The following is a 24,367-nucleotide window of genomic DNA, read 5'->3' on the forward strand; positions in this document are numbered from 1 at the left end:
ATGGCACACTTCACAATCAGCAGGAGACACAGCTAGGCCAAAGCCCAGACCTCTGCTGGGAGCCTTTCCCCTCAAACACCCTTCAAACAAACCTCCATGCAAGTCAGTTGGGAAAGTTTCTTCAAAGGAGACCTTGCTGGCACACAACTACACAGGGTTATGGGAAAGATTCTAAAGCAGCCACTCTGGAGTCAAAGAGGCAGCACTAAAAGTCCCTGTCATGTGTTTGTAGCTAAATCCCACTTTGGGCGAGTTGAAGGAGTTTGGAATGAGCTAGAGAGCGGACCTCTGAATTTTTAAGATGATGCCATTGCTTTTTCTTCTCTTCTACATAGACAGGAAGGGTGAGTTTGGCTCCCATCTCCACCGCATGGCTCACAGGGCCGCAAGACTTGTAGTTCCAAGAGCTTTGAAGGATTTCTTGGCCAAGAAGACACGGCCAACAAGGATATTTAAGTTTTGGAGCCAATCCTTCAATATTTCCTCTTAGGGACTCATGCTCTCGGGGTCTCTAGCTGCTCAGAGTGACCCCGAGATAAGTTAGAAAGTCTCTTTTCCCAGCCTGGTGGTCGAAGAAGGAGTAAGAGCTCTTCATTTCTTGGTCTCAAGGTTGTTTCTTGTATCTTATCTATAAAATTCTTTCTCCTGTCCTGCCGAGGTCTGCTCAGCAAGACAGTCTAAGGCACTCTGCCTCCCCCGGGGCGGTGTTATCTTTGTATACCAAAAACAACTACCTGTACAATATTTACAATTACTTTCCCATACCTATCATCTACGTTAGACAGTGAGCGTCTACTCGAAACCAATCTAAAAGTGCCAACGTCAGAGCAGAAATGGAGGCCAAGAAGAAGAAGAAGGAGAAAGGCTGGACATGCCCAAACTACTCCATCTTGCCCCCTGAAGCCCCATTCTAAAAAGCCCCAAAATCTATTTTTCCAAGCTGTGATAAATTCCCTTTCATTTTGTGGCTTGTCATTCTTCATACAAGGTTGGGAATTGTTTTTTCCAAGGGTTAAATCAAAGGCACAGGGGTCTTGGGCTCTGTGCCAAGGTCTCTGAGCCCTCTGACAGGGTCTCGAGTCCTGCAGGGCAGCCCGAGGAATTTCCTGGCTTCCCACATCATGCTACAGTGGTGGCTTCCTTAGCCAATCATGCCATGACGCAACAAACCTACAGCACTGCATCCTAAACTTCTTGTTTACTGTTGTAACTCCTTGGATTTTTTCTAGATCTGGAACTCTAAAACTCTAAACTTTCCTCCACTTCAACTTTCCTCCCCGTGTCTCTGCTAGAAACTAGAAATCCGCATTCTGGCTTCTAGCACCTGAGTTCAGAAGCCCTTTCCAAGGTCTCAGATCAAATGCTGTGTTTAATTCTGAGCTTTGCTGACAAGACCAAAGGTCTGACATTTCCCTGCATTTGGGTTTCCAACAACACTGATCCTGTTAGTTGCAGAGTGCCTGGGATCTGTCTTGCAAGTCAACTCTGGCAGGAAGAAGGCGGCTGCCAGGGGGCTGCTTGTGGCCTCTGACAGCCCCATTGCTCAGGGCTTGCCAGCGCCCCAGCCCCTCAGGCCCTGCCCCAGCCCGGCCAAGCTGCCCGGCAGCAGCGCCGCAGCCCCACAGCAGCTCCAGAGTAGCCCCAGCCAGAGGCACCTGGGAGCCCTCAGCAAGGCAGGCAGCAGCAGACGGGCAGGAGGGCACGGATGGCGCTTCCTGCCTGGCACAGGGCTTGTGGCCATCTCCAGGCACCGCTCTGGCAGGGATCTCCGCAGCTCCGGCCCCTGCCCAGCCGCTCTGTGGGCAGCACAAAGGCTTCAGCAGAGCCACCACAGGCCAAGGGGCTTCCGGCCATTTTCCCTGCAGCACTGCATGCATGGGCAGCATGCTAAGTAGAAGCAGGCTTTTCTCCACTTTCCCTATGCCCTACGGACCCTGGGCAGCAAAGAAAATCTCCTGAGAGTGTGTATATTATAACATGGGATATATTTACATAGGGTAAAAGATAGAATGGAAGAAAAGAAAAATCTCAAAGAAAAGTAAAAATCCCCACTGGCTCAGGCTGCCCCAGCAAAGAGAGCCTCCCGGATCAGCTGTCCTCAGAGCTCCAGCAGTGCAGCCAGCCGAGCCGTGAGAGACGAGGCCGAGTGATCCATGCCCTGTGCAGCTGGTCGTGCAGCCTCTGGAAGATGGAATATCGCCCACTGGCTGTTGCTCGGAGGACATGCAGTGTTTCAAGTGCCAGCTCTGACACGGCACTGCTCATGTCCTCCGTCAGGCGTTCCAGGGCTGCAAGAGAGAGGAACAGAGCCATGGTCAGATGCCGGCTCTGCGGGGAGCCGAGGAGAGCCCCCTGCCAGGGCCATCGCAGCCGGCTCCTGCCATGGCCAGGAGGGAGCAGGGAGCAAGGGGATCAGCCCGAAGCTGCTGGCCACCAATGGCCCACGTGGCCCTGAAATCTCAGCGTGCTCTGCCCCCAGGAGCAGAGCCCTCCGCAGCCGGGGCAGGGCTTGCAGCTCTCCCCCCGGCAGCCCCCGCTGCCAGCCCGCTGGCCTCACTCACCAGTGCAGATCAGCTGCAGCTCTTGCTGCTGCCCCCTCAGGTGCCGCCCGGCCATGCCTGTGAACACAGAGCCTGTCACGGCGCCAGCGGCACAGCTCCCTGCCAGCGGCGCTGCCGGCGCTGCGGCCACACGGGCTGCTGGCCCGGCAGGGCTCAGCCCGGCCCTTGGCGCACGCTGCCGCCCCAGGGCACGGCTGCCAGAGGGCGGCAGCAGCAATGCCCAGCCCAGGCGGGGCTCCACGGCGCCGGGCCCGGCTGGCGCTGCCGGGGCAGCAGGCGGGGCCGGGGTCGGTCTGCGGCGGGCCGGGGAGGGAGCCCGGGCTCGTGGCTCACCCATGAACCTGATGGCCGCCTCTCGCAGGGGCTCCTGTGGGCTCTGCAGGTAGCGCAGGGCCCGGCGCAGGTGCTCGGCCGCTCGGCTCCTGTCCTCTGCCAGCTGCAGAGAGCAGCAGGAGGGAAGGGTTGGCGCGGGCTCAGCCCCTGGGCCGGGCGCTGCCTGCGCCCGGCCCCGGCCTCCCCTGCCCGCACAGCCCTGAGGCGCGGCCACAGCAGCCGCTGGCCAAGGGCTCCCGAGGGCAGGGGGCAGAGGGCCGGCTGCTGCCCGGGGAGCCGCGGTGCCGGCCCGCAGCCCCGCCGGGCCGGGGCTCCATGGGCACCCGGCTCGGGCCCACGGGAGCCTGGAGAAGAGCCCCCGCGGCCTCTGGCTGCAGCAGCGGGCAGGGGCACAGCTGCCCGGCCCTGCACACTGAGCACCGCCCTCAGGGGCCTTCTCCAGGCGAGCCTGGGCGTTCTTGGCTACTCTTACCAAGCACTCGCCAAACCTCCATGTCTGATCCACCTGGAGCATTTGTTCGAGATTCCTCCTCTTCAGGAATCTGGCTGCAGAATGCAGCGTTTCCCGGGAGGCCTGGAGAGCAGCAGAGACACAGTGTTGGCCCCACAGGCCAGGGCACAGGAGCATCCCAGTGCCACAGCCTGGAGGAGGCTGCAGCCCGCAAGGTGCCAGGGCAGGAGGCAGCCCAGTCCCCTGCCAGGGGGACAGCAGGTGGCCACAGGTCCTCACCTCAGCAACAATCTGATTCTCATCATGGCAGTGGACGTAGAGTGGGACCAGGCTCTGGCGCACGTGGGACTTCAGGGCCTTTCTTCCATCTTCTCTTAAAAAGTCCAGCATCTCTTGAAAGACACACATGGAGCTCAGCTGCACCCGGATATCATCCTGTAGGAGAGGAAGGGCAAAAGACCTCAGCATCAGCTGCTTCAGGCCCCCCAGGGCACAGGCCTGCATCTGCACAGGGCACCAAGTGTGCGGGCAGCAGCCGGCGGCCGTGGCTGTGGGCACAGAGCCTTACGTGGTCAAAGAGTGGCAGGAGCGCCTCAGCCAGCTGCAGGGCAATGGGGGTGGCTATTGGGGCACCCCCAATATCCAGGAGCAAATATCGGAGTAGAAGAATGCTCATCCTGATCATGTGGCTATCATTTTCCTGCAGGAGCTCCACAAGACTTTGGGTCAGGCTCCCCATTTTTTCAGCCTGTGAAGAACACAAGTTTGTGAAAGGCCAGTCTGCTGCCGCAGGGCCCAGAGGCCAAAGGCCTGTCCCAAAGCACTGGGGCAGCTGAAGCGGGAGGCAGGAGAGCTGGGAGCAGCTGCCCCAGCGCCCCAAGCCCAGGAAAGGCCAAGCGACTGCCTTGCCCGGCCCCACGCTGCCTGCACGGCTTCAGCCACTGCCCCCTTCTCACCATCAAGGGATTCTTGCCCAGCACTACCAGGCCTCTGAGTGCCAAGTAACGCCTGGCCCTGTGCTGGCTCTGCAGGTTCTGTGCCATGATCTGCAGAACACTGTCACTGCATTCCCTCAAGTCCAGGCACTCGAGGACCTGAAAGGCACAGGGCAGTGACAGGGAGCCGGCCGGCAGGAGCCCGGAACTGCGCAGGGCCGGGCCCAGGCAGCAGCACAGGGCACGGGCACCGTTCTGGCAGCTGTGCCTACGAGAGGGCAGAGAGCTGGGAGGCAGCGCTGGCCTTGAGGCTCACCTCCACAAGGAATGCCAGGGCAGGGAAATCCCAGTATGGCATCTCTTGGCCGAGCATGCTGAGCAGGTAGAATGCAATCCCGGAACAAAAGTGTAGGGCTGAATGGGAAATTTCTCTAAAAAGAGGAAAAAGGAAACAAGACGCTGAGCCAGTGGGGCAAATCTCTCCCAGGAGTGACTCACAGAGTTCTCATCTTTCCCCACCACCCTTCCAGCAAGGGGACCTGGGCCATTCGGGAGTTGCTTTCTCATGGGCACCCTCCTCTGCCAGCCTTTTCCAGTCTGCTTGGCCGTCCCGCACTGCCCCAGACAAGGCCCTCTGGCCCATGACCACGGAAACTTTGCAGGACACCCCGGGCACAGAGCACAAATGTCAGAGGCCGTGGGGAGAAGGGGCTCTCACCTGGCCAGCAGAGCCACGGCAAAGTGGTGGGTGTCAAGAGAGAGCAGCGTGTCCCAGCCACACCTGCGTTCCATTGCCACCACCACATCCTCACAGCGGAGAAGGCAGAGCAGGGACTTCAGGGTGCGCACTGCAAACCTGCGTGCACAGCAAAGGCCAGGTGACGCTGGCAGCAAAGGCCAGGCCACGTGGCAGGGACAGGAGGAGTGGGATGGAGCACCTGTTGGGGCTGGTGGCAAGGCCGTGCTCTTGCTGGCATCGCTTCCAGAAGGCATCGACCTCCTCTGGCATCTCCAAGGTGCTGGAGAACACTTGGAAGAGCAGATGCACAAATAGGCGGGGGAAATACACCTTCAATATCCGTGGCAGACAGGGCACCTGCAGGATCTTCCACATCACCACGGTTGCCTGCAAGGGACAAAGGCCCCCGAGACAGCGCTCAGTGCCCAGGCGTCCGTGTGGCAGGGCCCGAGCGTGGCAGGGAGAGGCCCGCAGAGACCTTGGCAGGGGGAGCACGGGGCCTGCTGGGCCTGAAGCTGCCCCTGGGCCAGGTTTCAGGCCAGCGCCTGAGGCAGGCAGATGCAGTGGGGGAAGGAGGATGGAGAGCTGCTGGAGAGGCGGCCTTGGGGCCAGCAAAGGCCACTTGCAGAAACTCACAGCCAGGTTAAAGACAGCCGTTTGGTCCCCATCGGAGGTGCACGTGCTGTGCACTGGCCAGCTCCCCAGCACATCCAGGAGGATCAGCTGTGCCAGCTCGGCAGTCCTGGCTGAGCCCATGATGGTCTTCCACATGGCCATGGCAGCTCTGGGGGGTCAGAGCTCTGTCTCAGGGGGGTCTCAGCCACAGCAGCGTGGGGAGCTGAGCTGGCTGCCAGCTCTGCCTCTGCCCACTGGCCCTGGCCAGCAGCAGCCAGGCAGCCCAGGCCTGTGGGGACAGAGGCCTGAGGGGCAGGGAGGGAGCATGGCAGCAGGCTCAGGGGCTGACCTGCCAGGGCTGGGAAAGGCAGCAGCCAGAGGGCCCTGGAAGTCTCTGTTGCTCAGACACCTGCGGCAGGCTGTACAGGCTGATGGGCTGGGGAGGCCTGAGCCCTCTGGGCAGGTGGGCCCCATACCTGTCACAGGACGGGGCCACACGCAGCAGAGTCAGGACTGCGTCATCTGGCTGTGCTTCTGTCAGATCCAGCAGGGCCTCGTCCAGCCTGGGTTCAGCACAATCATTGGCCACGAGCCACTGGTGGATGAACCTCACCATGGCGGGCACCTGGAGAAGGCACAGGGAGACTTGGGAAGCTGCCAGGGGGAGCAATGTTCCCAGCTTGCCCAGAGAAGTGCTTCCCTTGCCAGCGCACTGCCATGTGGCCTCAAAGGCTCACAGCAACCAGCATGCGTGGCTTGGGAGGCTGAGCAATTCCTGGGAGGATCAAACCCTGCCCACAGGCTGCTTACTTGGTTTGGATAGTAAAAACCTTCCTCTACAAGCATACACAGGAGGGCAGCGCTGGGCTTGGTTTTGAAGATGGGCGAGTATGGTCTGAGCCCAGTGCCCATGGCCATGGTCTCTTCCTCCTGCATTCTCTTGATGAATTTGCAGATGAACTGTAGGAGAAGGGCAGGAAGCCGGGGATGTTGCATGGAGTGCTGCACACACGGTGCTGGGCTGAGCAGGGACAGCAGGCCCAGCCCAGGTGGGGGTGGCTGCAGGTACCTGTGCTGTGCTGCGGAAGCGGCCACGGCTGGATTCCTGCTCTTGTGTGCACTCCAGGGCTGCATCTGGCAAAGAGCGAGCGCAGCCAGAGCTGAGGGGCTGCAGGAGAGGCCGGAGAACACAGGCCAGCCCTGCACTGCCCAGGCAGGGAGAGCCCCGGGATGGCCCAGGGGATGGAGCGTGGCCACTGCAGGGTGTCTGCCCAGGCCGTCTTCCGTCCTGTCCATGGGCATTTCCCCAGGGGATAGGATGGCATGGCATGGCATGGCATGGCATGGCATGGCATGGCATGGCATGGCATGGGGTCAAGCTGGCTGCAGACGCCAACCCTGTGGCCCAGCTCTGCCACTCACCCTCCTGCGGTGGCTGGAACGGCACCACCTCCTCGGTCTCCTGTGCTGGGGCAGCTGCAGGGCCTTCTTCCTCCTCCTCCACCCAGGCCAGCTTGGGCACTCTCGGGGGTCTCTGCTCCATATCTCTGACTGGATTTGTGGCTATTTGCAGGTGAGATGCCTTGCAAAAGCTCCAAGTCACCAAGTGCTGCCTGGAAGGCACCTCCAAGACAGAAGCCTCAGGAAGGCTGCAGGACGGCAAGTCCTGCACTCGGTCTCAAGGGCTCCTGCCACAAGGACAGGAGACTTCTGTCAAGGATTGTGGTCTGGCCTCGAGGTCACCTGCAGGAATAAGGCCTGGGAAAGGCTCCGGGTGGGACAGGAACGAGGGCGCTGTGCGGGGGCTCCTCACGGCACCGCTCTGTCCCGTTCTGCCCCGTTGCCTGTTCCCAGCAGCCGGGCAAGCTTCTATTTCCCACGTGTCACAAAGGGCCCTTGGACACCCGTTCTATGCCACAGTGACCGTGCTGCACCGTGTCACAAAGGGCCCCTGCACACACTGCCCCCTGCCCTGGGGCCGCCCCCAGCCCAGCCAAAGTGGCCCAGGCTGGAAGGAATGCCTGGCCCCAGGTGTCTAAGGCAGCCCCACAGGATCTTTAGGAAGGGCTCAGAGCATCAGCAAACGCTGCCCTGCTCTGCGGGCTCAGGGCAGCAGAAGGAGCCCCAGGGCTGCCGATGCAGCCATGCTGGGAAGGGCACGGGGCCTTCCAGGGAAGCTGGCACAGCCTCCTTGGGACACCTCCCGGCCCGTGGCCATCCTAAACCCACGGGTGTGACACAGACAAGGAATGTGTGGGCCAGGGCACGAATGCTGCTCTGAGCCCTGGGGCCCGGGCAGCGCTGACAGCAGCAGCTGTGGCAGAGTCCCTGCCCAAGCAGAGCTGCCACCCCCGAGCCCTGGCAGCGCTGGTGCCCGTCTCCTGCCCCAGAGACCTGTGCCCCTGGGGGGCTGCTGTGCCACAGGGAGCCAAAGCCCACGTGCATTGGGGGCTGATGGCAGCAGCACCTGGAGCAACTGCTGGCAGCACTTGGTCTCTGTCAGAAGCTCTTACTCCGTGCTGGAATTATTTTCTCATTGAAGTCATTTCCTGCACCACAAAAACATCTTTGCCATGAAGACACAGAAAAATCTGGCATTAAGGAATCCTCACTTCAGGAAAGTTTTACTTCCCATTGCTCAGCTCAAGTAGTTCCAAAATTTGCAAACTTCCCAAATTTATTGGGATGGCCTGAGAATGTGACTGGTCTACAAGTTTGTGTCCCATCCTGAAGCAGCAACTCATTTGCCTTATCATCCATTGAATGTCACTTTACAAAACATAACACTACACAGAGCCAAAAAGAAGACCATTCTTTGATTTGCAAATGGATTTTGATGAAGGGATGATAATCTCCTAATTTTCTTAAGGAATAAAAGCTCTCAAGGAATGAAAGACCACTCAGTGTTACAAGAGTAACCCAAACAAATGAGTAGATGGCAAAAGGGCTGATCCTCCCCCAGTACAGATATCTAAGTGGCCAATAAAGTACAGCTCTCCACTCTTGTTCCCTGCAGGGGAAACAGGACCATGAATAGAAATAGTCACAGATATTCTTTCTGCCCTCCATAACCAAAGCTGTGCCAAAGCATAGATGCTGCCTTCAAACTGACTCAAATTCCAGCCCAGACCTCTCACCTTCCAGACAACTCCTTCCCCAACACCCCACCAACACCTACCCCCCAAAATCCCACACAGAAACCCTCAACACCTCACCAGGAGCCCCGGCTGTGCCCGTCCCTCTGCAGAGCTTTCCCAGCCTCCAGCAGACGCCCTGGTTCCCTGCACGTGCCGTGGGCTGGCACTCAGGAGGATCTGCTCCAAGGCCTTCCCCGGTGGCAGCTCAGGCTGCCAGGCCTGTGGTTCCTGGATCCCCCTTCCCAGCGAGCCTTCCTGGGCACGGCTGTTCCATGGGCACCTCTGCGCTCAGCTCGGACTGCTCCACTCAGCCAGGGCTGCTGGGAAAGGATCCAGAGCAGCCTGGCCAGCTCTTTCTCCAGCTCCCTCTTCACTCCTGGGGGAGGTAGAACATGCCACAGGAAAGCAACTGGTGCCACAAGGAGTGGGCAGCATCAGGCAGCTCTGGGGAGGCGCCTCAGCACTGCTGTATCCTGAGGGAACGCTGCTGGCCATGCCCTGTGTGTATCTGCAAAAGCTTCAAATCAGCTGCCTCAGCTTCCAGGGCCTCTCTTGGCCAGCATCCTGACGTGGATGCAGGGCTGCTGCCAGGCAGTGCTGGGACCCAGCGGGACAGGAGCGGCTGTCTCGTGTCCATGGAGCAGCCCTGACACAGCCAGGGCCATCCCGAAAGCAGACAAACGCTCCCGGGTCAGCAGAGAGGAGCAAGGAGCACTGGGCTGCTCTCAGGGGATCTCAGCTGGGCTCACTCCACCACACGCCCCCATTTTGAGGCCTGCTGATGCCCAGCTGCCAGAAATGCCCACCTTGTTCTCTCCAAGATGCACAGGGAGAGCCAATGAGCAGGACACCCTGGGAGGCCTTTTCTGAGTGCAGGGACACAGCAAGATCAGCCAAGGCTCTCCACGCTGCCTGGCCCACACAGCCCAGCTCTGTGCTGGCCCTGGGCCACAGCAGCTCCCACCAAGCAGGAGGCAAATGCATTTTGCCAAGAGTTGAAACACAGCAGACAGGAAAGATGTGAAAAGTGTGTGTGCAAAGGCCTTTTAATTCACAGCTCTTACAGAGATCTTTGGGGCTCGTGGCTGGACAGAGATGCTCCTGCTCACCCTCTGTCCAAAGAAGGGGAACACATCCTGCTGCAGGTGCTTGGCTTGGTCTCTGCAGGTCCAGGTGGATGCCAAACCTGCTCTTCACAGCCTTCTCCCTTGCCCTGCCCCTCTGCCAAGTGCAAGGGGCCTCAAGGACTGAAAGGAGCACAGAGAGCCAAAGGGGGACACTTGCACCTGCCTCACTGGGAGCTCCCTGGGAAGCACTTTCCTTGAGAAGCAAGCCCCTTTCCTCCAAAGGCATTTCCCCAAATGTGTGGCTTTCCTGGGGAACACCAACACACTCTTAAGAAAAGCTGGCAAGGCTGAATGACTCCAGGTCCTTTCAGGACAGGCACTCCAGCTCTAGCTCGTATTCCCCCAAGTGTGTGTCCAGGTGGAGGTTCAGAGGTGCAGCCCCAGGCCCTCTACAAACACAAGCTGCCCGCTGCCTCTTCCCCTGCCTCAGCTCCTGCCTTTGCTCACAGCACCAAAACCAGGCTGTTCCCAGCCAGAGCCCAGAGCCCTGTCCCCACAGGATGCTCTTGCCAGCACCTTCCAGGACTCTCTGCTGTGCACGCAGCGCTTTTCATGCCTGCTCCCAACAGGCTTTGGAACACAGAGCACAACCTGGCTGGCTCTGCCACCAGCACAGCCCAAACACAGGCGGAGGAAGAAGCAGCAGGGGTTGATTTGTGGCCATGCCCAAGAGAGACTGGAAGGGTGCCCTCCCTCTGCTCTCCCTTGGTTGGCTTTCTGACTGGCTCTGAGCCTGGGGCTGCCATTCCTCACTTGTGGGGACCAGAACCACAGCCGGGATCCCGGCACTGCCTGGCAGCGCTCCGGGCACCGTCACGGCCGCGTGTCCGAGTCTCGGGCACCGTGCTGCTGCTTCATCTGCCCTTAGGCACACCCAGAGCTCCATGCAAAGCCCGGATGGTCTCTGGTTCTGCCCTGTTCCTCATCCTGTGCAGGGATGGAGCATTGCTGTGCTTTCAGGAAGCTGTTCTTGAAACCTTCCAGCATTCCAAGCTCATTTGCCCTCCATGGATGCTTGCCATGGAATCCCTCTCAGCTGGGTTCAGAGCATCCTCAGGTCGGCTCTTCCAAAATCCAGGGGCTCCAGGGTGCTCAGCAAGATCTGTAACTCCACAGTGTTCTGGAACTGGACCTTCAGCACAGGGACCTTTCCAGCCTGACCTGCCCTTGTTCCTCTGTGTCTGTGCACAAAACACAGTGTGGGAGAGAACGGCAGGAGGGGCCTGTGTGTCCCAGGGCCCCGGATTTGAATCACTCCAGCTCCACAGAGATGCAGGTAAATTGAGGAAGCCAAACTGTTTATTAATGGAAGGTGAAGCAGAGGGATGAGCTGGATGGGAAGAAAGGGGATGGGCAGGGTCTGAGGGCTGGAGGGGGGGAGCTGTCAACAGGGAGGGAGAAGGCAGGAGCCATGGGAGCTTCCCACAGGCTCAGTTGTGCCAGTCATCAGCTGTGCCTGGAACTCCAGCTGATCCCGTCTGGTCTCCAGGTGGTCTCACCTTCCAAGGGATCTGGAGGTCTTCAAGAGACACTGGTTCTTCTGAGCCAGCAGATGAAAGTTCTGCAGCTCTTCCCTCAAACATCACCTGAACAAATGTGCTTATGCAGGAGGGGCTGTTGTCTTCACTCAGGGCTCGAAGGGCTGGAAGAGAGAGGAACAGAGCCACGGTCAGAACCTGCATGTGCAGGAATCCAAGGAGACCTTCCTGCCAGAGCCATCCCACCCAGCTCTTGCCATGGCCGCAAGAGAGGAGAGGCCAAGGGGATCAGCTGCAAAGTGCTGGCCATGAATCCCCCTGCCTGAATCCCTGAAATCTCTGTGTGCTCTGCCCACGCCACCCCTGGTCCACACAGGGAGCAAAGCCCACCGCAGCCGGGGCAGGGATTGCAGCTCCTGCCCAGGCATTGCAGCTCCCCCAGCCAGCCCCCGCTGACAGCCCACTGCCCTCATCACCCTCACGGGGGGCCTGGAGCTCTTCCTTCTGCCCCATCAGGAGCACCCAGACAATCCCTGGGAACACAGGCTAACCAAACTAAGGCTGCCCTGGCTGTTATCCAGTTTGCTTTATGGCTTAATGAGGTGAGGAATTCATGGATCTTTAACTTCCTCTGGAAGGCAGGCACATGGATTCAGAGCTATCACACACTAAGTGTATGGTTTTGGGGTTACTTTAATAATGGTCCTTACTGTGAGGAAATGACACGGGGGCAAATTTTTTCCCAGCCCTTCACCCAGCTCTTTGGGTCTGCCCCACCAGTTTTCAAAGGGTTCAGATCCACTCTAAATGCTAATGATATCATACAGTGGCTGGTGCTGCTGATAGGCCTGTTACATTTAGCATTCAGAGATAAGGGAAGATTAACCTGGATAACCACGCTGACACCTACCCCAGAGACCAGGGATGCTGCTGTCCCAGAGCCTGACCCTGCCCCACAGCCCACCTCAGAAATGAACCACCCAGGCTGGATGAGGGTTCTAATGAAAGAGATGGGCCAGATGCTGAAGGAGTACATTTCCACAGCTGGTGAAAAGCCATCCCCCTGCCTCAAAGAGGGAGAGTCTGATGGTGCAGCAGTGGAACCCACAGATGTTACAACTGTCCAGGTTCCAGCTGAACTGCAAAGGCAGTCACAGCCAGCAGCAGTGGCCCTGGTGGAAACAAGGAGATCTAAGATGAAATCAGAGCACCCAGATGAGGATATGAAAGAAGAGCCTTCACAACGCCCAGGAGAGGCAACAGTTGAGGTCATCACCGAGTCCCTGATGTACGAAAGTCTCCGTAATCTGCACAAAGACATTGTATGACAGGGACGTGAGGCTTACACAACCTGGCTACTTTGGGTCTGGGACCTTATGGGTACAGGTGTCCAGCTGGATGGTGGTGAGGCAAGGAATTTGGGACACTTGACTCAGGACTCAGGTATGAATCTGATTTTTGTAAGGGAGCCAAGGTCCCTTTCCCTCTGGGAACAGCTTTTAATGAATGTCAGAGAGAGGTTTGTCCACAGGGAGAGAATGCAGGACCAGCACCATAGAATGCACTGGGAGACTCTTGAGGAAGGGATCCAAGAGCTGAGAGAAGTGGCAGTATTGCAGGTACTCTTTGGGAGGGATGGACAGCATGATAATGACCCCAACAAGGTCAGGTGCACAGGGCAAATGTTGTGGAGTCTGGCAAATCTGGGGCCAGCTCAATACACCACCTTCATTGCAATGATTAATGCCAATAACAAACGAGAGACAGTGGGTTCTGTTGCCAACAAGCTTAGAAATTATGAGAGTGTGATCAATGGCCCAATGCAGGCTCATGTCTCCGTTGTGGTCCAAGAACTCAGAGAGGAGATGAGGGAGATGAGGGAGGAGGTGAGGAGGAACAGTTCCCACATTGTACCAGTGTGAGTCACAGGCCCCAGAGTCAGAGCCCAACGTTCCCCAGCTAGAGAGAGGGTACAGCCCATGGGCTGACCTGTGGTTCTTTCTGCGTGACCATGGGGAAGACATGGGAAGGTGGGATGGGAAACCCACTTCTGTCCTGGCAGCATGGATGCATCAGCTCAAGGAGGGAAACACTAATCGAGGGAACTCAGTAAAGTGAAGGTAGCCCCAGCCTCCCATGACTGAGCTGCTGAGTATGATCCGTCAGATCCCCTGGAAGGTACCTTGACCATGTATGCCCAGGAAAGAAATAATAACCAGGGCTAGGCGGGGTCCTGCCTCTAACCAGGAAGAGATACGGGAAAACCGGATTTCCTGGACGGTGTGGATCCGATGGCCTGGGGTATCAGAGCCACAAAAATACGATGCCTTAGTTGATACTGGTGTGCAGTGTACCCTGATACCATCGGGACATGTGGGGGCAGAACCTGTTTCCTTTGCGGGGGTGACGGGGGGATCACAGCAGTTGACCCTGTTGGGAGCCCAGGTGAGCCTGACTGGGAAGGAATGGCAGAAACATCCTATTGTGACTGGCCCAGAGGCCCCGTGTATTCTGGGCATAGATTTCCTCCAGAATGGCTGTTACAAAGACCCAAAGGGACTCAGATGGGCTTTTGGCATAGCTGCTGTAGAGGCTGAGAACATCAAGCAGTTAAACACTTTGCCTGTACTATCAGAAAACCCATCTGCAGTAGGACTACCGAAAGTGGAAGAGCAACGAGTGCCAATTGCCACCTGGACAGTGCACCGCCGGCAATATTGAACAAATTGAGATGCCGTGATCCTCATCCACAAAATGATCCGTGAGCTGGAGAGCCAAGGGGTGGTCAGCAAAACCCACTCACCCTTCAACAGCCCCATCTGGCCTGTGCACAAGTCTGACAGAGAATGGAGATTGACTGTGGACTATCGTGGCTTGAATGAAGTGACTCCACCACTGAGCGCTGCTGTGCCGGACATGCTGGAACTCCAGTACGAGCTGGAGTCCAAGGCAGCAAAGTGCTTTGCCACTATAGACATTGCTAACGTGTTTGTCTCCATTCCTCTGGCAGCAGAATGCTGGCCTCAGTTTGCTTTCACCTGGAGGGCTGTGCAGTACACCTGGAACTGACTGCCCCATTGGTGGAAGCACAGCCCCACCATCTGCCATGGACTGATCCAGGCTGCACTGGAAAAGGGTGAGGCTCCAGAGCACTTGCAGTACATCGATGACATCATTGTGTGGTGGAACACGGCAATGGAAGTGTTTGAGAAAGAGGAGAGGATCATCAGGATTCTGCTATCAAGAAGAGTAAAGTCAAGGGACCTTCCCTGGAGATCCTGGGAGTGAAGTGGCAAGACAGACGGCATCAGATTCCCACTGAGGTCATCAACAAAATCACCGCAATGTCTCCACCAACTAGAAAGAAGGAAACGCAAGCTTTCCTGGGTGCCATAGGTTTTTGGAGGATGCACATTCCCAAATACAGTCAGATCATGAGCCCTCTTTACCTGGTCACCCGCAAGAAGAACACTTTCCACTGGGGCCCAGAGAATCAACAAGCCTTTGCCCAGATCAAGCAGGAGCTCGCTCATGCAGTTGCCCTTGGCCCAGTCAGGACAGGGCCAGATGTGAAGAACGTGCTCTATTCTGCAGCCAGGAACCATGGCTTGTCCTGGAGCCTTTGGCAGAAGGTGCCTGGAGAGACTCGAGGCTGACCACTGGGATTTTGGAGTCGAAGCTACAGAGGGTTTGAAGCCAACTACACTCCCTCAGAGAAGGAAATCTTGGCTGCCCATGAAGGAGTCCAAGCTGCCTCAGAGGTGATTGGTACAGAAGCACAACTCCTCCTGGCACCCCGACTACCGGTGCTGGGGTGGATGTTCAAAGGCAAGGTTCCCACCACCCACCATGCCACCAGTGCCACATGGAGCAAGTGGATTGCTCTTATCACACAGCACACCTGTATAGGTAAACTGAATGGCCCTGGGATTTTGGAGGTAATTAAAAATTGGCCTGAAGGTGAGAATTTTGGTGTCACAGATGAAGAACAAGAACCAGTGACACGGGCTGAAGAGGCTCCTCCATATAACCAACTGCCCCCAGAGGAAACACGCTACGCTCTTTTCACTGACGGTTCCTGTCGCATCTTAGGGATGAACCAGAAGTGGAAAGCAGCCGTATGGAGCCCCACATGACAGGTCGCAGAGGCCACTGAAGGAGAAGGTGGATCAAGCCAACTTGCAGAACTCAAAGCTGTTCAGCTGGCCCTGGACATTGCCGAAAGAGAGAAGTGGCCAAAGCTCTACCTTTACACTGACTCATGGATGGTAGCCATTGCTCTGTGGGGATGGCTGGAGAGGTGGAAAGAGGCCAACTGGCAGCATAGGGGAAAACCAGTTTGGGCTGCTGATGAATGGAAAGACATTGCCACTGGGTTGGAGAAGCTGCCTGTGAATGTCTGCCATGTAGATGCCCATGTCCCCAAGATTCGGGCTAATGAGGAACACTGAAACAACGAGCAGGTAAATCAGGCAGCAAAGATAGAGGTGTCAAAGATAGACTTAGATTGGCAACAAAAGGGGGAGTTGTTCCTAGCTCGATGGGCCCATGATGCCTCAGGCCGTCAGGGCAGAGATGCCACCTATAAGTGGGCACGAGACCGAGGGGTGGATTTAACCATGGACAGTATTTCACAGGTCATCCATGACTGTGAGACGTGTGCTGCCATCAAGCAGGCCAAGCGAGTGAAGCCCCTATGGTATGGTGGGCAGTGGTCCAAGTACAAGTATGGGGAGGCCTGGCAGATTGACTCCATCACACTGCCCCAGACACGCCAGGGCAAGCGCTGCGTGCTGACCATGGTGGAAGCCACCATAGGATGGTTGGAAACCTACCCTGTGCCTCATGCTGTGGCCTGGAACACCATCCTGGGCCTGGAAAAGCAAATCCTGTGGAGACATGGCACCTCTGAGAGGATTGAGTCAGAAAATGGGACTCATTTCAAGAACAGCCTCATCAACACCTGGGCTAAGGAACATGGCATTGAGTGGGTGTACCATATCCCCTACCATGCACCAGCTGCAGAGAAAGTAGAGAGGTACAATGGACTATTAAAAAGCCAGTAGAAAGCCTTGAGTGGGAGAATCTTTCAAAAATTGAAAGCAGCATTTAGCAAAGGTCATCTGGTTAGTTAACAGCCAAGGTTCCAGCAACTGAGCAGGTCCTGCCCAGTCTGAGTCCCTGAATGTAATAGATGGAGGTAAAATTCCAGTGGTACATGTCAGAGGTTTGTTAGGGAAGACAGTTTGGATTAATTCTGCCTCGAGTACAGACACACTCATTTGTGGGGTTGTTTTTGCTCAGGGACCAGGTTGCACATGGTGGATAATGCAAAGAGATGGAAGAACACGATGTGTACCTCAGGGAGATCTGATTGTGGGGTGAGACCTATGTGTAAATATCACTGTTTGCTGAATGTTACTACCATTGTCTGTGTATAGCTGTATATTGGATGTATAATGTATGTGTTTGTAGAGTTAGAATATATATTAGTTTTAGTAGTAAGCAGATGATATGTGGATAAGGGATGTCCTGGGTTGACTATATGATGCTTTTATCCCCAATCGTCTTGCTCTGTTTATGTTGAATAATAAGTTTTGCACCTTTAAGACTTGTTCCAGAGAGTGAAGGGGGGAGAGAAGAAGCGCGCAGTTTGTTTTCAGGCACTGCACTCACTCCTCCACATTCCCACTCCTGGACTGTGTTGTCTGCAGATGGACAGACAGCGGGACAGAGCTCTCCTTTGCTTCAGTTAGTTTTAGCTCACTGAGCCAAAGAAGTTCCCTGGACTGTGTTTTTCCCCTTTTCTTTGGACCTGTTTAAGCCTGCTCTGGAATAAACACCCAGAACACCACTGGCACCCCCCACCTGTGGCCACCGGGTCGGGCCTGGGCCATGGCATCTCCGGGGCCAGAGGGACTGATAAGAGACTGAGTGAGCCAAGCTGCAGCCCAGGGAGGGAACTTTTCTGAGTTTGTTGGAAAAGTTTGTCTCCTCTCTTTTGGAGCAGCAAGAAGTTCTATTGTTTAATAAACAGTTTTTTCCACTTTTCTCCAAGGAGATAGTTTCTCCCGGACCAGTTGGGGGGAGGGGCCGATTGAATCTGCTTTCCGAGAGGAGCCCCTTTGGGGGTTCTCTCCCAAATCTTTCCTGAACCCGGACAAAGGGGTAGCACATGGAGTGTTAGCCCAGGACTGGGGAGGATCCAGGAACCCAGTGGCCTATTTATCAAAACTGCTAGACCCTGTCAGCCGGGGGTGGCCAACCTGCGTTCAGGCTGTGGCAGCGACTGCCCTACTCATAGCAGAAAGCAAAAAATTACCCTCTGGGGGAAAATTGAAGATATATATCCCAAACTCAGTGAGGAGTATCCTAAGCCAAAATTCTGAGAAATGGCTCACTGATTCCCAAGTGCTAAAGTATGAAGCCATCTTAAGAGATAATGGTTTAGAGCTGATCGTGAGTAACCAACTCAACCCTGCCCAGTTCTTGTATGGAGAACCAAGTAAGAAACTAATACATAATTGCCTAGAGGTTATGAACTATCAAACTAAAGTAATAGAGGACCTAACAGATCAACCACTCCAAGGTGGAAAATGACAGAACATCGATGGATCTTCACGGGTAATAAAGGGGCACAGGGTATCGGGGTACGCTATAGTGCATGAAGGGATGGTGGCCACAGAAAAGAGAAAGTTACCTTCCAACTGGACAGCCCAAGGTGTGAGTTGTATGCCATAAAGCAAGCTCTGGAAATATTAGCATGGAAAAGGAGAACAAAATATACAGACTGAAAATATGCTTTTGGAACAGTGCATATCTTTGGAAAAATTTGGGAAGAGAGGGGGCTATTAAATTCAAAGGGAAAGGGACTGATTGATGAAAAAATTGTCTTAGAAGAGTTAGAAACCTTACAATTACCAGAGGAAGTAGTGGTGGTATATGTTAAAGGACATCAAAAAAGGGCACAAGGGAACAATTTAGCCAATTTAGAAGCTAAAAATGCAACTGAATCAGAGACAGAAAAACTAATAATAGGATTAACATCCATGAGAGAAATGCAAAAAGTCCCTGAATTCAGTGGGTCAGAAGAGGAAGAACTCCTTAAAATAGGAGCCAAGAAAGACAACAAAGGGAAATGAGCAGATGGAAGGAAATAATAATAAACCCCTTGCCAGGAAAATGCTAGAAGGCATACATGGAACAACACATTGGGGTACACAAGTGCAAAGTGATCAATATCTAAGGGGCTGGGGATGCACAGGAATTTTCAGAATTGCTAAGCAAGTAACTGAACAGGGTGTGATATGTCAACAGGTGAATGAGAAAATGATGAGGAAAACACCCAGGGGAGGGTGAGAACTGGCCTTAAGGCCCTTCCAAAACACCCAAGTAGACTTTACTGAGCTTCGCCAGGTACAATGGTGGATGTTTTGCCAGTGATAGTAGATCACTTGACTCATTGGGTTGAGGTGGTACCCACTGTGAAAGCCAATGCCAGTGTTGTGAGTAAAACACTTCTAGAATCAATCATTACCCAATATGGGATGGCAAACAGGATTGATTCAGACTAGGAACTCATTTCAGATTGAAGATATTGCAGAAAATTGTTCAGGCCCTGGGAGTAAAATGGGAATTACACTTCGTGGCATCCACAGAGTTCTGGTCAGGTTGAGAGAATGAATCAAACTCTTAAAAGAGCTCTAGTTAAGCTAATGATTGAAACCCAAATGTCATGGATAAAATGTCTCCCTTTGGCCTTATTAAGAATTAGAACCCAACCCCGGTCAGATCTGGGGGTCCCACCCTATGAAATGATGTTTGGGTTTCCCTTCCTGACCTCACCCCAGAAGGCTGCCACCCATGAGGAAGGGGAAGCCAATGCCAAGAAATAAGTGATGTCTATAGCACAAACCTTAGAAGGGCTAAGACATAAAGGGGAAATTCCTCAAACTACCACCCTGGATTTCAGAGTCCATAATATTAATCCTGGGGATTGGGTGATGATTAAGCCATGGAGAGATCAGCCTCTAACTCCCCAGTGGGAAGGTCCCTTTCAGGCACTGCTCACCACCGAATCGGCCGTGCGAGCTGCAGAGCGGGGATGGACTCATGGCAACAGAGTCAAAGGCCCAGGAGAAGAACCCAAAGAGTGGACTGTAACATCCAGGCTGGGTGAAACAAGACTGACTCTCAAGCAGAGACTGAAAGACAACCAGAAAATCACCAAGACGCCCAAAAAGCAGAGTCAAGCTTCCACCAACCAGCTTGAAAACTGTCTTCCTGTTTTCATGGGTGAGAATTACCAGCATCTGTTGAGGAGAAGTACACAAGGGACTGTAAAAGGCAATGGGACAGCTTCTTCAAGAAAATAAGACAAAGGAAGGAGGGCAAGGCCGGGTTGGCCCCTTTGTTTGCTACCAAGAAGGCTCCATAGCCCTGCTGTGAGTAGCAACCCCGTAGGCATGGTAAGGTAGGGACAAAAGGCCATTCCAGACCTCTGTAATTCCTCAGTTGTCCTTTAATTCAACAGGGACTGGAGGGCAGGACCAAGTTGGCCTCTGTACTCACCCCTAAGATGCACCAACTATGGGCAGCAGCCACAGAGGCACGGTAGATGGGAGTCAAAGCCACACTGGACCTCTGGGATGCCCTTTTGTCCATTCCAAATGAGTGTGTCTAAGGAAAACCTGAGATTTTTTTTCTCCTGTTCCCAGTGTCCTTGCCCACATCAACAGATGCTGGTATGACTCATTCAAGAGAGAGAGAAAAATTTTGACTCAATTGTTTGAATAAAATGACTTATAGAAAAAGAAAAGGTGAGTTTGTTATAGAAGAGTAATCTTATGGCTGACTCTCACAATTAAGGGGTGAATATTAAATATATGTTAAGAGACGTTTTTTAGATGTACAGTTATCCTTCCCCTCCCCCTTGCATTGCTATCACAGGATGGCCTCAGTAGCTGGGGCATTTGGGAGGGTTGGCTTGTTCCTATGGCAGCACCTGACCTCCAATCAAGGGGTGAGACAGTGATCTCCACCACTGGACAGGGAAGAAGGAGTCGATTGACAAGACTTTGGGAGGGGCTGGAGGTGTAAAAGACAGAACATCCATTTTGTAGATGAGCACACGGTGACTGAATCCTTTGTTCCTGCTGCTGTATTCTTTTCTTTCTTCAGTCTTCTGCTTTATTTTGATATGGTCTTAATAAAGCATTTAAATTTTTGAAACTGAAAATCTTTTCTCACATGGGGTTGGGGAATGTGGGGCAAGGTTGTCCACACGGGGTCACCTCTCAAGGTACAACTTCACTGACCTGGCCAGACCTCCTTAGGAGAGACTCTGGATCAATATCAATCACAGAATGCTGCAATCACCTTTTGTATAATAGAAAGAGAAATAAAAGACACCCTTTGAGATAGGAATACATATTACTTAGAAGCTCTTTGAAATATTTCTCTATAACAGTAAAAGGAAATCTTCCTGCTGAACTGCTCCAGACCAGAGGAAATCAAGGCAGAGCCATGGTTTGTCAGGACTTGCTTGATCCTAATGAGCCCCGTGGTGCATTTGAAGCTGAGTCTGGAACCTCATGGCCTGAGAGGAGATTGCAAAAAAACTTTCCAGGAGTCAAAGTGAAAAGAAAACCCAAAAGTGTCTCAAGGCATGAATGGGCCCCACTGAGGTCCATCTCCAACACAGGCTCCTCATGGGCTCCTTGGAGGAGAGAATTGGAGGCCAGAATTGGACAAAACACCTCTCAGAGATTCAGAGTGGAAAGGAACATCCAAAGTACCTTAAAAACCTTGAGTATCTCAAGGCATTAATGAGCCCCACTGAGTGTCAGTACAAAGCTCTCAAGGGACTCATTAAGCAAATGACCGGGGCCATGATTGCACAAACTTCTCACAGAGTCTGGATCAAAAATGAAACACCAAGTACCTTAAAATAATTGAGTACCTTGAAGCATTAATGACCCCACTGAGTCTCCTTACTGACAAAGCCTCCCCAGGGACTAATGACAGCAGATAATTGGAGGCTGTGACTGCACAATCTTTCTCATAGCATCTGTATCAAAGGGAAACACCAAGTAGCTTAAAAAACTGAAGCACCTTGAAGTATTAATGAGCCCCACTGAGTGTTGTTACTGACAGAGCCTCTCCAGGGACTAATTACAGCAGATAATTGGAGGCCATGACTGCACAAACCTCTCAGAGACTGCAAGGCAAAAGCCAAAGCCAAAGTCCTTTGAAAAACCTGCAGTCCCTGCAGGGAGCATTCAGGAGCCCCCAGGGCCATTGCTGAGCAAGGCTCCCCAGGGACTCCTTGCAGCAGATCCTTGAGGCCACTGGGATGTGGGCTAGGGGGGGATGCTGAGGGCAGCACAAGGGGCTGACAGTGCCCAGCCTGGCTGGGGCTGGGCCAGGAGGCCCCAGGGCCTCAGCACAAGGTGTCTCCTCCCAGCCCTTGCTGGCACAGACCCTGCTGTGCCCCAGGGCACCAAGACTTGGCTTCTCTTTGTCCCCACCTGTCATCACTGCCTGCAGTTCTCTGCTTTGCCTGGGGCCTGGGGACACTTGCTCAGTCGTGTCCCTCACTGGGACCCATTAAAAGTCCAAGAAAGTTTGGAGTTGGATTCTGCCTTGGAGTTCTGGAGAGGTTTCTTCAGCTCCCTCTCAGGGACTGATGTCCAGGGCCTGAGCACAAAGCCCCAGAGGCTGATTAAAGTCCTTGTGCTGTGTCTGTGCTGCTGAGCTGGGCTGGGCTCCTGGCCCAGAGGCAGCTCCTGGTCACCAAGAAGAGCTTCAAAAGCACATTTCTCTTGATGAGCAGCTCCTGTGCCAGCCCAGCAGGGCTGGGGCACTGCCTGCAGCCAGCCCGGGCACAGCCCAGAGGCACAGAGAGCTTCAATCAGTCAGGGCTGGGAAGGGGCTGAGAAGTGCCTGGGGCACAATCACTGCCAGCCCTTGGCACAGGAACCTCTGGCTGCAGGACAGTGCAGCTGCAGCTCCTGGAGCCATCTCCTGCAGCTGGAACATGGCAATGCCTGCAGAGCCTGTGAGTACATTCTCTGCTTGTCTCTTGTGCAGAGCAGCCAGGGGTGCCCAGGGCTGTCGTGCAGAGCAGGGTCCTGCAGCCCAGGGCGCTGTGCTGGGGCAGGGACTCTGCTGCCTGCCAGGGACAGCTCTCAGCCAGCCCTGGCAGCTGCTGCCAGCACTGGGGGACAAGATCTGGGTGGCAGGAGACAGCTGGTGAGGCTTGGGAGTGTTCTCCTTGTGTGGGGAGGAGGCTGCATTGTTCAGGACTGCTCCCAGCATGGCATTGAACTGCAGAACATTTCCAAGTAGATTATACAGGGAGCACAGCAAGGCAGAGGCTGCATAAAAGGGAAAATCCTGCTTTTTTATTCTACTGCTCTCGGTTGCCTGGATGGGAAACTGCACATAGATATTCATGTCTCAGTTCAGGTGGAAAAAAACCAAATTTCTCTCCGATCTGAATAAAGCAGGCAGAGACAGAAATCAGCACAGGGCCCCTCAGAGGCAGCATCAGAGTCGCTTTTTCAGCCTCCTCAGGGTTGATCTGACGTTGCCATCAGAGCCTGCAGAGCCAGAGCTGCCCCTGGGCAGTGCCTGAGCTGGGAGGGCCCTGCAGGGCAGAGCTGAGCCCCCAGGGCTGGGCTGGGCTCTGGCAGCACTGTCAGGGCCCAGCCCTGGGCACAGGGAAGCAGCTGCTGGCAGGGACAGCTCCAGGCAGCAGAGCCCTGGGCAGGCAGTGGGGGGAAAGTGCCCCCAGCCTGTGCTGGGATATTTCAAGTCCTCTACAAACCCAACTATTCCATGATTACTTTTCTTACAGATCCCCATGCCAAGGCACAGCAAATGTCCAACAGCAGCTCCATCAGGCACTTCCTGCTGCTGGCATTGGCAGACACGCGGCAGCTGCAGCTCCTGCACTTCTGCCTCTTGCTGGGCATCTCCCTGGCTGCCCTCCTGGGCAACGGCCTCATCATCAGCGCCGTAGCCTGCGGCCACCACCTGCACACGCCCATGTTCTTCTTCCTGCTCAACCTGGCCCTCGCTGACCTGGGCTCCATCTGCACCACTGTCCCCAAAGCCATGCACAATTCCCTCTGGGACACCACGAACATCTCCTACACTGGATGTGCTGCACAGCTCTTTTTCTTACTGTTCTTCCTTGGATCAGAGTATTTCCTGCTGACCGTGATGTGCTACGACCGCTACGTGTCCATCTGCAAACCCCTGCACTACGGGACCCTCCTGGGCAGCAGAGCTTGTGCCCACATGGCAGCAGCTGCCTGGGCCAGTGCCTTTCTCTATTCACTGCTGCACACGGCCAATACATTTTCCCTGCCCCTGTGCCATGGCAATGCCCTGGGCCAGTTCTTCTGTGAAATCCCCACAATCCTCAAGCTCTCCTGCTCAAATTCCTCCCTCAGGGAACATGGGCTAATTGCAGTTAGTGCCTGCTTGCTATTTGGCTGTTTTGTGTTCATTGTTTTCTCCTATGTGCAGATCTTCAGGGCTGTGCTGAGGATCCCCTCTGAGCAGGGACGGCACAAAGCCTTTTCCACCTGCCTCCCTCACCTGGCCGTGGTCTCCCTGTTTGTCAGCACTGTCATGTTTGCTCACCTGAAGCCTCGCTCCATCTCCTCTCCATCCCTGGATCTGGCCCTGTCAGTTCTGTACTCAGTGGTGCCTCCAACCCTGAACCCCTTCATCTACAGCCTGAGGAACCAGGAGCTCAAGACTGCAGTGTGGACTCTGATGACTGGATGCTTTCAGAAACATTAAACTGTTGGCCAATTTCTGCAAATCACTTGTAATAAAACTCATCTTTTATATTTCTTCTCGGTTTCATTTCCTTTGTTTTTACTTTTACTTTTCCTTTGTTTTACTTTTTTCATATTGTCAATGAAGAAAAGCCATTCCTTGTGCAATTTCTCATTTTATTTCTCTCTACCTTCCC

The 24,367-nt window shown here is 54.6% G+C and overlaps 2 protein-coding genes across 2 annotated transcripts in view; one reads left to right on the top strand and one right to left on the bottom strand.

Moving 5' to 3' along the window:
• The window catches only part of LOC143693058 (olfactory receptor 14C36-like), a 188,277-nt gene that overhangs the window by 12,046 nt on the left and 151,864 nt on the right, over window positions 1-24,367 (bottom strand). The gene's annotated exons all lie outside the window — the stretch shown is intronic.
• On the top strand, window positions 23,236-24,192 carry LOC129130575 (olfactory receptor 14A16-like). The gene has a single exon (XM_054649078.2). It carries the CDS (start codon window positions 23,260-23,262, stop codon window positions 24,190-24,192), a length of 933 nt encoding a protein of 310 aa, XP_054505053.2. The 5' UTR covers window positions 23,236-23,259.

Source organism: Agelaius phoeniceus, unplaced genomic scaffold (genome assembly GCF_051311805.1).
Source record: "Agelaius phoeniceus isolate bAgePho1 unplaced genomic scaffold, bAgePho1.hap1 Scaffold_115, whole genome shotgun sequence".
Lineage (NCBI taxonomy): Eukaryota > Metazoa > Chordata > Aves > Passeriformes > Icteridae > Agelaius > Agelaius phoeniceus.

What these genes read in the sequence shown, in the direction of transcription:
- LOC129130575 (XM_054649078.2), top strand. Translation starts at nt 23,260, where the DNA reads ATGTCCAACAGCAGCTCCATCAGGCACTTCCTGCTGCTGGCATTGGCA.